The sequence below is a fragment of the Phascolarctos cinereus genome, unplaced genomic scaffold (assembly GCF_003287225.1).
Source record: "Phascolarctos cinereus isolate Bilbo 61053 unplaced genomic scaffold, phaCin_HiC Scaffold_4;HRSCAF=312, whole genome shotgun sequence".
In the NCBI taxonomy this organism is placed as follows: Eukaryota; Metazoa; Chordata; class Mammalia; order Diprotodontia; family Phascolarctidae; genus Phascolarctos; species Phascolarctos cinereus.
The window spans coordinates 671632292-671644641 of NW_027555847.1; the positions used below are offsets into that span (position 1 = coordinate 671632292).

At 39.1% G+C, this 12350-nt stretch overlaps 1 protein-coding gene across 10 annotated transcripts in view; it reads left to right on the forward strand.

The window, feature by feature from the left end:
- Positions 1 to 12350, forward strand: part of MYO9B (myosin IXB) — a 140666-nt gene that overhangs the window by 22831 nt on the left and 105485 nt on the right. For 9 of the 10 annotated variants that reach the window (XM_078154068.1, XM_020969255.2, XM_078154067.1 and 6 more), the window contains exon 2: positions 7685 to 8578. In XM_078154068.1, coding sequence (XP_078010194.1) covers positions 7742 to 8578 — 837 coding nt within the window. In that variant the 5' untranslated portion in view covers positions 7685 to 7741. Of the gene's footprint in view, positions 1 to 7362; positions 7384 to 7684; positions 8579 to 12350 lie in introns of those variants that run through there. The other variant, XM_078154065.1, reaches the window with a different exon arrangement.

Here is a 12350-nt window from a genome sequence, read left to right on the forward strand (position 1 = left end):
AGGTGGACAATTTTAACTCTGGTCCTCTTGATCTTAAGACATTCTAGATGAAGGGAACAGTGTATAGGACCTAGAAACAGGAATACTCAGGTTTGAATTCTGCATCAAATGATTAGTAGTTTTGTGATTCTGTGCAAGTCATTTGACCTCAGTTTCCTCATTTGTAAAGTGGAGATGACAATACCTACTCATGAGGTTGTTGTGAGAATCAAAGGGAATAATGCAGGTAGAGTACATTTTTTGCAGACTCTGAAGTGCTTTATGTGTGCTAGCTAGTCATAGCAGTGGTGGTAGTCAGAGGTGGAGTTGTCACTGGAGAGCAGCAGAGGCGTACAAAGAGCGAGTGAAGAGAGATGACCAAAAAAGTAGGAGGAGGATGTTCTGGAAGGTATTCAGCATTAGGCCAGGGAGTTTGAACATTATCCTGCAGGCAGTGGACATCCATAAAGATTTTTTTTTCAGTCTGGAGAGTGAAATAATCAAAACTGCAAGGTGGGAAATTTAACTGGCCTGCTTTATTCTCTCATTGGAATTTAAAGTGGCCTTTGAAGGAGGATGGGATAACACTGACCTTCATTGTCAGTCATGATCAGCTCAACCATAATTCGTAACAGTATGTCTATTTATCCCATATCTGTGTAGGAGCTTCACAGACCAGGGCAGTTCACAATGGTCTGTAGTTCATATAATCTTGGAGAGTTGTTGAGGCCCTCAAGGGTTAAGTGACTGTCAGGATCAGGATTTAAATCCGGGGTCTAACTCCTAAATCTAACATCAAATTCCTACTTAACTTGTGACAAATCTTGCTTAAAAAAGAAAGAAAAAGGGTCAGTAAGTCATATTTATTTAGCCCTAATTTTACTTCCTACCTGACAGTGAGAAATAATAGCATAACTCCAGGGCAGTTGGTTCTGTGCTGAATAAGAATGATATATATTTGCTTGTTAGTTGTCCCAGTAAATTGTAAACTCTCTGAGAAGAGGGACCCAGCGTCTCCTTTCTTTTCCAGCTGTCTTTTATCTCTTTGTTATCTCTCCCTTACCCCTCAGGAGAATTTAGAAAAAATAATTTTCTGCTGTGGGACATTATACATACCCAGTAAATAACTTAAATAAATTTCATAATAAAATAAAATTACTTATCAAATGTAGATTGCTTGGGACCTGTTAAATGGGGCAGTTAAAATGAAAGCAAAAACATTTGGCCATACTGTTCTTAAAATATGTTGAAACTCAAGGTTTGAAGGGGAGAGATGCTTTATGCTGGTGTGTTCCTCATCCTGGCTATTTACCACAACCCATTTAGGTGATGTATCTAGGTGAGATGAGACTCCGGTTATTGTGCTTTGTAGTACTGTACTGAGGGGCTCCTATTTTAAATACCTTTTTAAAGGTCAGTTCTCCCAAATGAATAAATTAGAATGTGTCTTGGCAGCATAATTCAGCACCTTTGAAGCACTGGATAGATTTAGAAGTATGATATTGGAATAGAGCCAATGCTTTGTTATTAAAGTCACTGATCAGTTGATAGGGGGACTTCCTCCACTAGTTTAGATGCCAGCTGGTCCTCACCTCCTTTTATGGGATTTTTGTCTAGTCTTTTCATAAGTCCTCTGTAGAGAATCTAAAAAAAACCTTGGAGGAAGCCTTCTGCGTACATCTGGTCAGTCTTTTGTGGATGCCAATGGAATATTCAGGCTTTCTATGTATTATGCTTCATTTTTGCTATAACAATAATAATAATAAATAGTATAGCATTTATATAGCATTTGAAGGTTTGCAGAGCTCTATACATTTGTAGTCTCATTGGATACTCACAAGAACCCTAGGAGGGAGGGGCTATTATTATACCCATTTTGTAGGTGAGAAAACTGAGACTGAAAGAAGTTTAAGTGCTCATACAGTTCTTGTAAGTGACTGAGGCTAGATTTGAATTTGGGTCTTCCTGACCCTTAAGTGAAATGCTTTTACCCACTGTATCATGGCATGTAGATGCCTCAAAGCTGGCCCACTTCCTTTTCAGTCGTGAATGTACTTGATAATATTTTTTATGCCACATGTAACACGTCATCATTGGCAGTGTGACTACACTCACCAGGTAAGTAGTTTTAAATTTTTATTTATTTGAGCCATCTTTTCTTTTCCGCTTCCATGGCCAACACTGAAATTTGAGTGTGGTGCAGTGGGAGAGCGCTGGACTTGGAGTTAAAGGGCCTGAATTCATACCCTTGCCTCCCAGTGAGTCAGCATTAAGGACCTACTATGTGCTAAGCACTCAGGATACAAAGGGGAAAAAAAATAAGTCCCTGACCTCAGGAAGCCTACAGTCTGATGAGGGAAGACAGCACATACAAAAAGGGAACTGAGAAGGGGTGAGGAGCACGGGCTCCTCAGGAGCACCCTCCTTCAGTGGAGGTTCTGGGAAGAACCTGGCCCATAACCCTACAGTCAGAGAATCCTGAGGAGGTATGAGTCCCAAGCTTGCAAGATGAAGAGATTTCAGGGGCATAAATATGGTAACGATGTCCAGAGGAGCGTTGCTGGCAATGTCACTTAAATCCCTGCATGACTCAGGACAAGTCACTTAACCTCTGAGAGCCCAGGTTTCCTTATTTGTGGCATCTTTATTTGGGCAGCCAGGTGATGTCGGATAGAGTGCCAGACCTGGAGTCATTAAAACCTGTGTTCAAATGTGACCTCAGGTACTCACTAGCCATGTGACCTTGGACAAGTCGCTTAATCTGTTTCCTTATCTGTAAAATGGGGATAAACAAAGCATGTATCTCCCAAGCTTGTTGTGAAGTTCAAATGAGATGATAATTGTCTAGTACCCAGCACTGTGCCTGAAACGTAGTAAGCGCTATATAAATGTCTGCTGTTATCACTGCTAAACTGAGGATATAGGCCTAGGTAGCCTATGAGGACCCTCACAGCCCTATTTCTTTAGTCCTGTGATCCCCCATCATTCTGCTAGTCTAGACTATTATCATATCCTCCCAGCTCTTCTTGTACACTGATACCAGAACAATCTTCTTAAAGCCTGGGTCTGATCCTGTTACTACTCAGACACCTTCAGTGGTTCCCCGTTACCTGTTGAATAAAGACTGAATTTCTTAGCATCACATACAAATTCTCTTGCCATATGGCATCACCCTATTGCTCCAATCTTATCTGGTTACTCTCCTTAACAGTCAGACAATTTATCATTCTTTGAATACCTTTCACAAAATCCCTTCCATGCTTTTGCTCTTATTGTTCTCTCCACCTTTAGTTCCTTTTCTCTAGCCAGTCTTTGTTGAAATTCTGTCTTTTAGGCTGAGTTAAGTTGCCCCACTGCTCAATAAAATTTTCAAAGTTCCCCTAGCCAAAAATCATCTCTTCCTTTCCTTATATCATTTTCTTTTTCTTTCTTTCGAGGCACTTGGGGTTAAGTAACTTGCCCAGGGTCACACAGCTAGTGTGTTTCAAATGTCTGAGGCCGAATTTAAACTCAGATCCTCCTGGCTCCAGGGCTGGCACTCTATCCACTGTGCCACTTCACTGCCCCTCCTTTCATAATTTTCTACCTCTCCTCAGACACTTTCATTCTGTCTTACATTACTGGTATTTGTGCCCATGTCTTAACTCACCTGCCAAACTTTGTATTCCCCCTTAACTTTCTCCCCACACACAGAACCTGACATGGTGCCTTATTCATAGTAATGTATCAAATTTTTGTCGACCTTCCTTTATTGCTTACCTGGAGAATTCTGTCGGGAACTAAATTCTGTTGAAGCGAGTGCTTGGAAGGGCAGAAGAGACACAGGGATAAATAACGTCTTTTAATTTGCACAGCTTAATTTAGGTGATTTTCTCTGAAATGGCACTTAGTATTGATAAACACTGTGCCAGTCTTTGGAGTTGGAATATAGATAGTCTTGTAAACCAAAGTATAAGAAACAGAAGGAATTAGATTTCATCAAGTTTAGTTTGGCCCAAGGCTATACAGAATCTTTGGGCAGGTCTCTGTATCCAATATCATAATAACAGGAAATCTCTGTTAAATGAGGCTTTTAAACTATGTCAACAGAGTGATAATTGAAGTTCCTAATGGTGACCCTGAGGCACTGCAGCAGCCTAAAGTGCCTTCTGAGTCATTAGATTTAGATATATTTAGTGTTGTTTTAATGCATTTCATCCTGTTAGTTCTTTGTAAAACTTATCATCTGTGTTATATATCTAACTGTATTAACCAGCATATTTTATTACCAGTTGTGTCTTTCCCACAGATGGCATATAATAGTATATTGCAGTGTGACTGTTAAAACAGTACTCATGAGATGTGAATTAAGGGTATGGTGGAAAGACCACAAGGCCTAGAGACTTAAAGTTTAAATCCTAGGTCTTAAATTTGTTAGCTTTGGACTGTGAGCAAGTCATAACCTCTCCAAGCCTCAATTTTGTCATCTGTAGAATACAAATAATACTGCTTGCTGTGCCTGTCTCATAAAGTTATTGTAGATTGTGTGTGTGGTTTTTTTAAAACACTTTTTAACATTTAATCTCTAGGTGCTTTATGAAATGTGAGGGTTTTTTTATTATATCATATTATGAATTTGCTTTATGAATGTTAGTGCAGGGAGCTCCATATAGATGTAGTTCTAGAGAATTGTCTGAGGCACTGAGAGACTTAAGTAATTTGCTGAGAGAGAGAGAGAGAGAGAGAGAGAGAGAGAGTGTGTGTGTGTACTGTGCCAGCCTGTTTCTCATTTATTAAGCTTTAGGAAAAAGTTTTGGTGGGTTTTTATTTTTAAAAAAACATGTATTTTCTGTCAGTGTTTCCTCTTTTTTTTTTTAATTATTATGGATACCTTGATACTTTCATGTATCAGTAATCTTACTGGGGATACACTTTCCATCAGGGTGACTCACAACCTTTCCGTGTCTTCTCATCCTATGTTGTTCTCACCTGTATCCTCATATGTATCCTTCATAGGATATCTACCACCAAGTATACCAGAGGCCTTCATCAGAGACTTTTAAGACCTGTAAATTACCAGTGTAGCCCTTGGGCTATGTATATGTCATGTTTCATTCTTACTGTGCGCTTGATCCACCTTCTTTTTGAGTTACACACGTCCTTAATTATATCTTTCCCTCTTGAATGTACACCATCACCATTGGCAGTATACACATACATACACCTACCATGCATTTTTCCATTGCCTTTTGAGTTACCTGTAATTTTGATTTTTCTGAGATCATGTTGTAACTATATAGCATCACGGGAAGAATTGCCCTGCTACATAAAAATAATCGCTTCCATTTTTACAGTGCTTTACAGTTCACTAGCATTATTTAGAAAAGTTTTCTGTTCCCTGAGTCAGTCAACAAGCGTTTAATGTATTTATGATGATGATGATGATAATAATAGCTACTATTTATATAGTGCTTTAAGGTTTGAAAGTGCTTTATAAATATTGTTTTATTGTCACAACAACCCTGGGAGGTAGATGCTATTATTATACCCATTTTATAGAGGAGGAAACTGAGACCGAGTTGAGTTTTTTGCCCAGGCCACAACTGCTAAATGTCTGAAGCAGTATTTGAACTCAGATCTAACTGACTCCAGGTCCAGTGCTCTATCCAGTGCCCTGCCTAGTTCTCGTGCTTACTACATGCCAGGCACTATGCTAAGTGCCAGAGATACAATTCAAAGCAAAAAATAGTCCTTCCTCTCAAGGAGCTCATAGTCTAGTTGGAGAGACAATATGCAAACAACTATGTTTAAACAAGGTATATGTAGGATAAATAGGAGATTATCTCAGAGGGAAAACACCAAGATTAAGGAGGACTAGAAAATGCTTTTTGCAGAAGATGGGATTTAGTTGAGAGCAGAAGAAGGCAAGGAGGTAGAGATGAGGAAGGAGCATTCCAGACATGGATGAAAATGCCCGGAGATGGAGTGTCTTGTGCAAGAAGCAGTGAGGAGCCTGGTGTCACTGGACCCTGGAGTGTGTGGAGGGGAAGGTGAAAGGCTGTGGGAATGATAAGAAGGAGCCAGGTTATGTAGGTTTAAAGCCAAATAGAGAACTTTATGTTTGATCCTAGAAGTTATAGGAAGCCAGCAGTTTATCGAATAATCGGGAGAGCTGCATGCTCAGACATGCATGTTGGGAATACTTTAGTAGCCGTGTAGAAGAGACCAGAATGTAAGAGGAGATAGTAATGGAAGGCATCGGAGTGATAGGCAGGAAGAGGAGGATCTGTTGGTGAATGGCGTCAGTTTTTTCAGTGAAATATGGGGCAAGGTTCTCACTCGAAAGGGTAGGGGTTATCAGAAGGTTTGGAAAGGTCATTGTAGTGAGTGGGGTAGGGAGATGTAAAAAGATTGCCTTGCCATAGTGAGGACCTCGTGAGATTACTTAATAAATTTGTGGTGGATTTAGCATGGTTTCTTAATTTACCCTAGCTTCCTTCGGGATGTGAACCAGGAGCAAAAGGAAGCAGATAGGAGGAGTTATCCAAGTGATCCAAGGCTGAGGCTTTGCAGGGCAAAATCACCAATATGATAGGGGGAAAAGAGACAAGTGTAGAGTTGAACTGGCTTGTCCAGGGGTCAAGATGGGGAAGGAAGAAGATGCCTGGGAAAACTGGGGAGTGGAGAGATTTTAGGGTACTCTGAGGTCAAAAAGCAGAGTTGGAGTCTTAAGGTAGAGACATGGTGGAATAGTTAAATGTAAGAGAATTTCAGAGTTCATAAACATAAAAGTAGTTGAGAATGATCACGAGTTTGACCATATCTGAAGTGAGAAATATGTCCTGGTAAATGAGTAAATTGAGGAACTAGGAAGTGAGACTGTTTAATAGAGTGTGTTGCAGTTCTCTGATATCAGGACAAAAATTGGGAAGGAGGGAGGGGAGGTGGGAGTGGGGAGACAGAGACAGGGAAACACCAGGCGCTAAATTCTTTGAGGAAAGAAGGGTTGTCCTGGGAGGGGTGGGGAGTTGGTAGATACTGTCTACCAGAATTTGGATGGGGTGATAAATATGAATTGAATGATTCTTAAAGAAGAAGCAGTTGTCGAGTGATGGTGCAAGAAGGGGAGCCTAGAAGTGGCAGTGGGGAGCAAGAAATACTCCAGCCCAGTGGGCTTGGTGGGGTGGGAAGTAGGGCACAGAGGAGTCAAAGTGCAGCTGGTTCTGCAGAGGGTGACTAGAGAAGCTGTGTCATGAAGAGGAGTCAGGTCTCAATGAGTGCCAAAAGATGAAATGGGAGAGGAGAACTTGTAAAATGAAAGCAGGTTTGATTTGTGTAAGGAGAACATTCTCTCTGCATCACAGGTGAGGAACCTAAAGCATGGAGAGGCAGGACCAGATTTGCATCCTAGACTCATGACTTGAGGTATAGTTTGCTTCCCCATTTGTCTGTTTATGAATGAAGGTTCCGATTTGAGTCTGCATGCTGAATCTGCTATGTCATTAAGTGAGGATGCTGTGGTGAATTTAGCCTTGTAGAAACTGGGACTGTTCCTTGAGCGATTTCTTGTCTTTGGTCTTATGCCCAGTGCTTTGTTTTTTAAAATAGTTTATAGTGAACTCAGGTTGTTAATTTTAGTGATTTGGGGGGTTGAGTTAAGTCTAAACTTGCTGTGCTATGTATACATCCTGCTCTTTTTAAGTTGTAACTTTTGAAATCTTTTTAGGTACACAACACTGCACACCGAGCCAGGGAGGCATGCCGAAGTCTGGCTTTGGGCAGGATGAGTTTAAAGGATGCTGGCAGTGCTGTTTGCCAGGAGAAGGCAGCTTATCATCTTCATATTTACCCTCAGCTGACCACAGAAAGTGAGGCGTTCTGCAGAGTAACAGCCACTAAAGACACCACCACTTCGGATGTCATCAAGGATGTAATAGCAAACTTGAACTTAGATGTCACCAAGTGTTACGTTCTTGTGGAAGTAAAAGAAACAGGAGGTGAAGAATGGGTACTAGATGCAAACGATTCGCCTGTGCACCGAGTATTACTCTGGCCTCGGAGGGCACAAGATGAGCATCCTCAAAAGGATGGCTATTATTTTCTTTTGCAAGAGAGAAACACAGATGGGACCATAAAATATGTTCACATGCAGCTGATCTCTAAAGCAAAGGAAGCTCGAAGTTTGGTTGAAAGGGGCTTTCTTCCTTGGCAACAGGAAGACTTTGATGATCTTTGTAATCTTCCTAATTTAACAGAGACAAATCTTTTGAAGAATTTGAAGCATCGTTTTTTACAACAGAAAATATATACTTATGCAGGGAGTATCCTTGTTGCAATTAACCCCTTTAAATTCCTACCCATTTACAACCCTAAATATGTCAAGATGTATGAGAATCAGCAGCTTGGAAAGTTGGAGCCTCATATCTTTGCTATTGCGGATGTGGCGTACTATACCATGCTCAAGAAACATATCAACCAATGCATAGTTATTTCAGGTGAAAGTGGGTCTGGGAAAACACAAAGTACAAACTTTTTAATTCACTGTCTGACTGCATTAAGTCAGAAGGGGTACGCGAGTGGAGTGGAAAGGACGATTCTGGGTGCTGGCCCTGTATTAGAGGTACATTTTTTTTCCCTTTTAATCCTGTGATTTTTCTGTATGTCTTATACTTTAGATTGCAAACTTTCATGCTTTTTGGGCTTTCAGAGTTATGATACATTTGTAATTCTTATTTAAAAAAAAAAGAGACTTGGGGCAGCTAGGTGGCACGGTGGATAGAGCACCGTCCCTGAAGTCAAGAGGACCTGAGTTCAAATGTGGCCTCAGACCAAACATTTAACACTTACTAGCTGTGTGACCCTGGGCAAGTCACTTAACCCCAATTGCCTTAAAAAAAAAAAAGAGAGAGAGAGACTAGCACTTTCTGGTAATAACAAAAACAGTTATTTTAAGCACATTTTTTGTGCATAGCACTGGGCTAATCCTTAGAGAGGGCAGCTAGGTGGTTTGGAGTCAGGAAGACTTGAGGTCAGATCTAGACTCAGACACTTATTAGCTGTATGACCCTGGGCAAGTCACTTGCCTCAGTTTCTTATCTGTAAAATGAGCTGAAGAAGGAAATGGCAAACCACTGTAGTATCTTTGCCAAGAAAACTCCAAACAGGGTCACAAAGAATGGGATACGACTGAGCAACAACAGTGATCCTTAGTGTTTCTCTTTTTTTCTTTTTCTACACAACCAGTCTGTCAATCTATGCCATTTTCTAATGAGGATTTCCTGTTTACTGCATGTTTGAGATACACAATTTAAATGGGCTCTTTATGATAGATTAATGATCTTTCCCAGGTAAAGCAACCATTCTGCACTAAAAAATTATTTCATCTTAGAGGTGTACAGTATACACAGAGGGAGATAGAATGTGGGGTCACTAACTATTAAATTCAAATAATATAAAGAGCTCATGACTATTTAAAATACAGATTTTCACAGCCTATGTAGCTTTGGCTAGAAGAGCCTAGCTACCATCAGTCTTTCGACAGTTTTTTAGAAACTCAGTTACAGCATTGCTTCTGTGGTATAAAATGTACAAGGTACAACATTTTATGACTTTTAAAAAAAATATATATCTATACTTATATGTCCAAATGAGTGTTGTCCCCATCAAAGTAGTCATCTTAAAGACTACAGACTACAAACAATGATGTTGCCATTGCTCAAAACTTTTCTTGTTTCCTCGTTTGGAATTGCTTTTAGAGCCTGCAGTACAGTCTTTTCAGTGTCTTTGGTGGTTTAAAAAAAAAAACCAAACTTCATCTTTGGGGACAGGTTTAATTTTTGGAAGCAGCTTTCCAAATAACTGGTAAATAAATTGGGTTATTTGGATTGTGCTACTTTTAGTCTCCCATTAGGTATAATGATGACGTGGACTTTCTTCTTTGCTTTATAAACAGTCTTAGAAGGCAATTCCAAACATGTTGAAATAAGAGGATAGCCTCCTGAGATGCCTGCTTTGAAGGACATCACTTATCTGCATGTATTAGTTCTGGTCAGCTTATTGAGGGGAAAAAGAAGTTTCATTATTTTAAAACTCTGCTGTGTAATCCCACCAAAGCCGATGAGTATTTATTGCCTTTCAGTAATAGGCCTCAAAAATGTTAATTTTTAACTTGGCAACAAAATAGTCATAAATTTGGAGCATTTGATGATTTGTTTAAAGGATTCTCTTGCGGACTGAAAAGATATGTAAAACAAGAAAGGTTTTTGGTTTTGTTTTGTTTTGTTTTAAATTTGTTTTCTGCTCCTTGAAAGTAGAAGTTGACTTGTTTTGAGGTTTGCTTGGTGCTGGATCTCACAGAGCTTGTTGCAGTTTAACTGTGCAGTTTTCAACAAAAAACAGGAACGGGTCACTGTGGAAAGCTTGGTTCAATCAGCTGATCATTCCAGGTTTGAGCAAGTTAACTGTTTACTGTCCCTGGGTACTAGGCAGAGATACAGAGATACAGGACAATGAAATTATTGATTCTATTTGTGCCATATGGGAAATAGGAAACTAATACAATTTATATTTCAGCAATCTGTTCTTTAGACTATGTAGTACAAACAAAAATGGTTTGTTCAAACATTGCTGTAATTAATATTTTAATTGCTTTTGTGATGAATGTTTAGACAGCAGATAACAGTTTATAATTTTCTCTGCTGTGTACATATTTTTGGAAATGTTAACCTTCACAAACACGATTTAATAGATGTTAATTTTTTACTATGGGATATTACTATCAACCCTAGTGACTAGGTATGAAACTGTCTACAATCTTATTTATAATGGGGATTATTAACGTTTTTTTGTATTGTGAACCCTTATGGCAGGCAGTCTAGTGAAACCCCTGGACCCCTTCTCAGAGTAGTATGTTTAAATGAATGAAATATATAGTCTTACAAAGGACACCAATTATATTAAAATACAATTGTCAAAATATTTTTTTAAAAAGTTTATGGATCCTAGGTTAAGAACCCTTCCTCCATATTTAGCTAGCTTTTATCCTGCCTCTGTCTCCCTCTTTAAAGTTAAAAATGTTAACTGTGTTCGATTCAGCAAACATTTTTCAAGCTTCTTTTATGCACAATGCCCTCTGCTAGGTGCTGAGAATAAAGATATAAACATGATACAGGTGGGATGCAGAATGTACAGAAATAAGTATAATCGAAGGTAAATTGTAATAGGGACAAAGAATAATTTCACTGAGAGTGCTCTTAAGAATATCTGAATGAGAAGATGCCTCCCATACTCCTTGGTAGAATGTGCCATCAACATTGCATATAACTTTAGACTTTTTCCAATGTATTGATTTTTTTCTGTTTGCTGTTTTTTTTTCTCTTCCTCTTTTTCTTTAAAAAACATTATTTTTTAATATGGGATGGCTCCCTGTAAGGGGACAGGAAATTAATATTGGGAAAAATTTAGGTAGTGTAAAAAATAAAAGATAATAAAATATTTTTAAAAAAATAACCTACAAAAAAGGAAAATTTGAGAAGAGATCTTATTTCAGATGGAGAAAAATCAGGATAGGTTATATAGCCTTTATAAAGGGGGTGGTACCTGAGCTAAACCTTTGAAGAAAGATAATTTCAACAAGTAAAGATGTAAAGGGAGGTGTGTGTGTATGTGTGTAGTTTGACCAGAACACAAAGTGGGAAGTACAGTAAAGAATAAGACTGGAAAAGTAAGTCAGGACTAGATTCTGGCCTTGAGTGCCAGGATAAGGTATTTGAAGGAACTATTAAAGATTTTTTTTTTGAGTAGGGGAGTGACATGGCCAGAATCATACATAATTTGGAATCTGTATTTAGGATGGATTAGGAAGGGAAGAGACTGGTGTTAGGGAAACCACTTACAATGGTGTTAGAAAGGAGAGATAATGAGAACTTGAAATAAATTAGTGGCAAAGGGACTGGAAAAGGGGGGGTGGGGCGTGGAGCAGTGAAAGATGTTATGGAGATAGAATTGACAGGATTTGCCGAATGATTGGATGTCAAGATTGAATGAAGGGGTAAGAGTCATAGATGATGATGAGATTTTAAGACAAGGTGACTAGAAGGATAGAGATGACATCAGCAGAAATTAAGAAGTTTGGATGTAGGCCTGCTTTGTGGGGGAGAAGATCTTAAGTTCAGCTTTTGTCATGTTGAGTTTGAGTTGTGCATCAGATATCATGATGGAGATATCTAACAAGTAGAAGAAAGACAGAAGTAGAACTATGCTAGGCACTGGGGGATACAAATACAAAGCCTTGATGGACTCCATGGGAGATACTGTGGAGCTTTCAAGGAGAAATATCCAAGTCAAAGAAGAGGTGATAAGGAAATGGAGGTGCTGAAAGTTGATGGTATTGT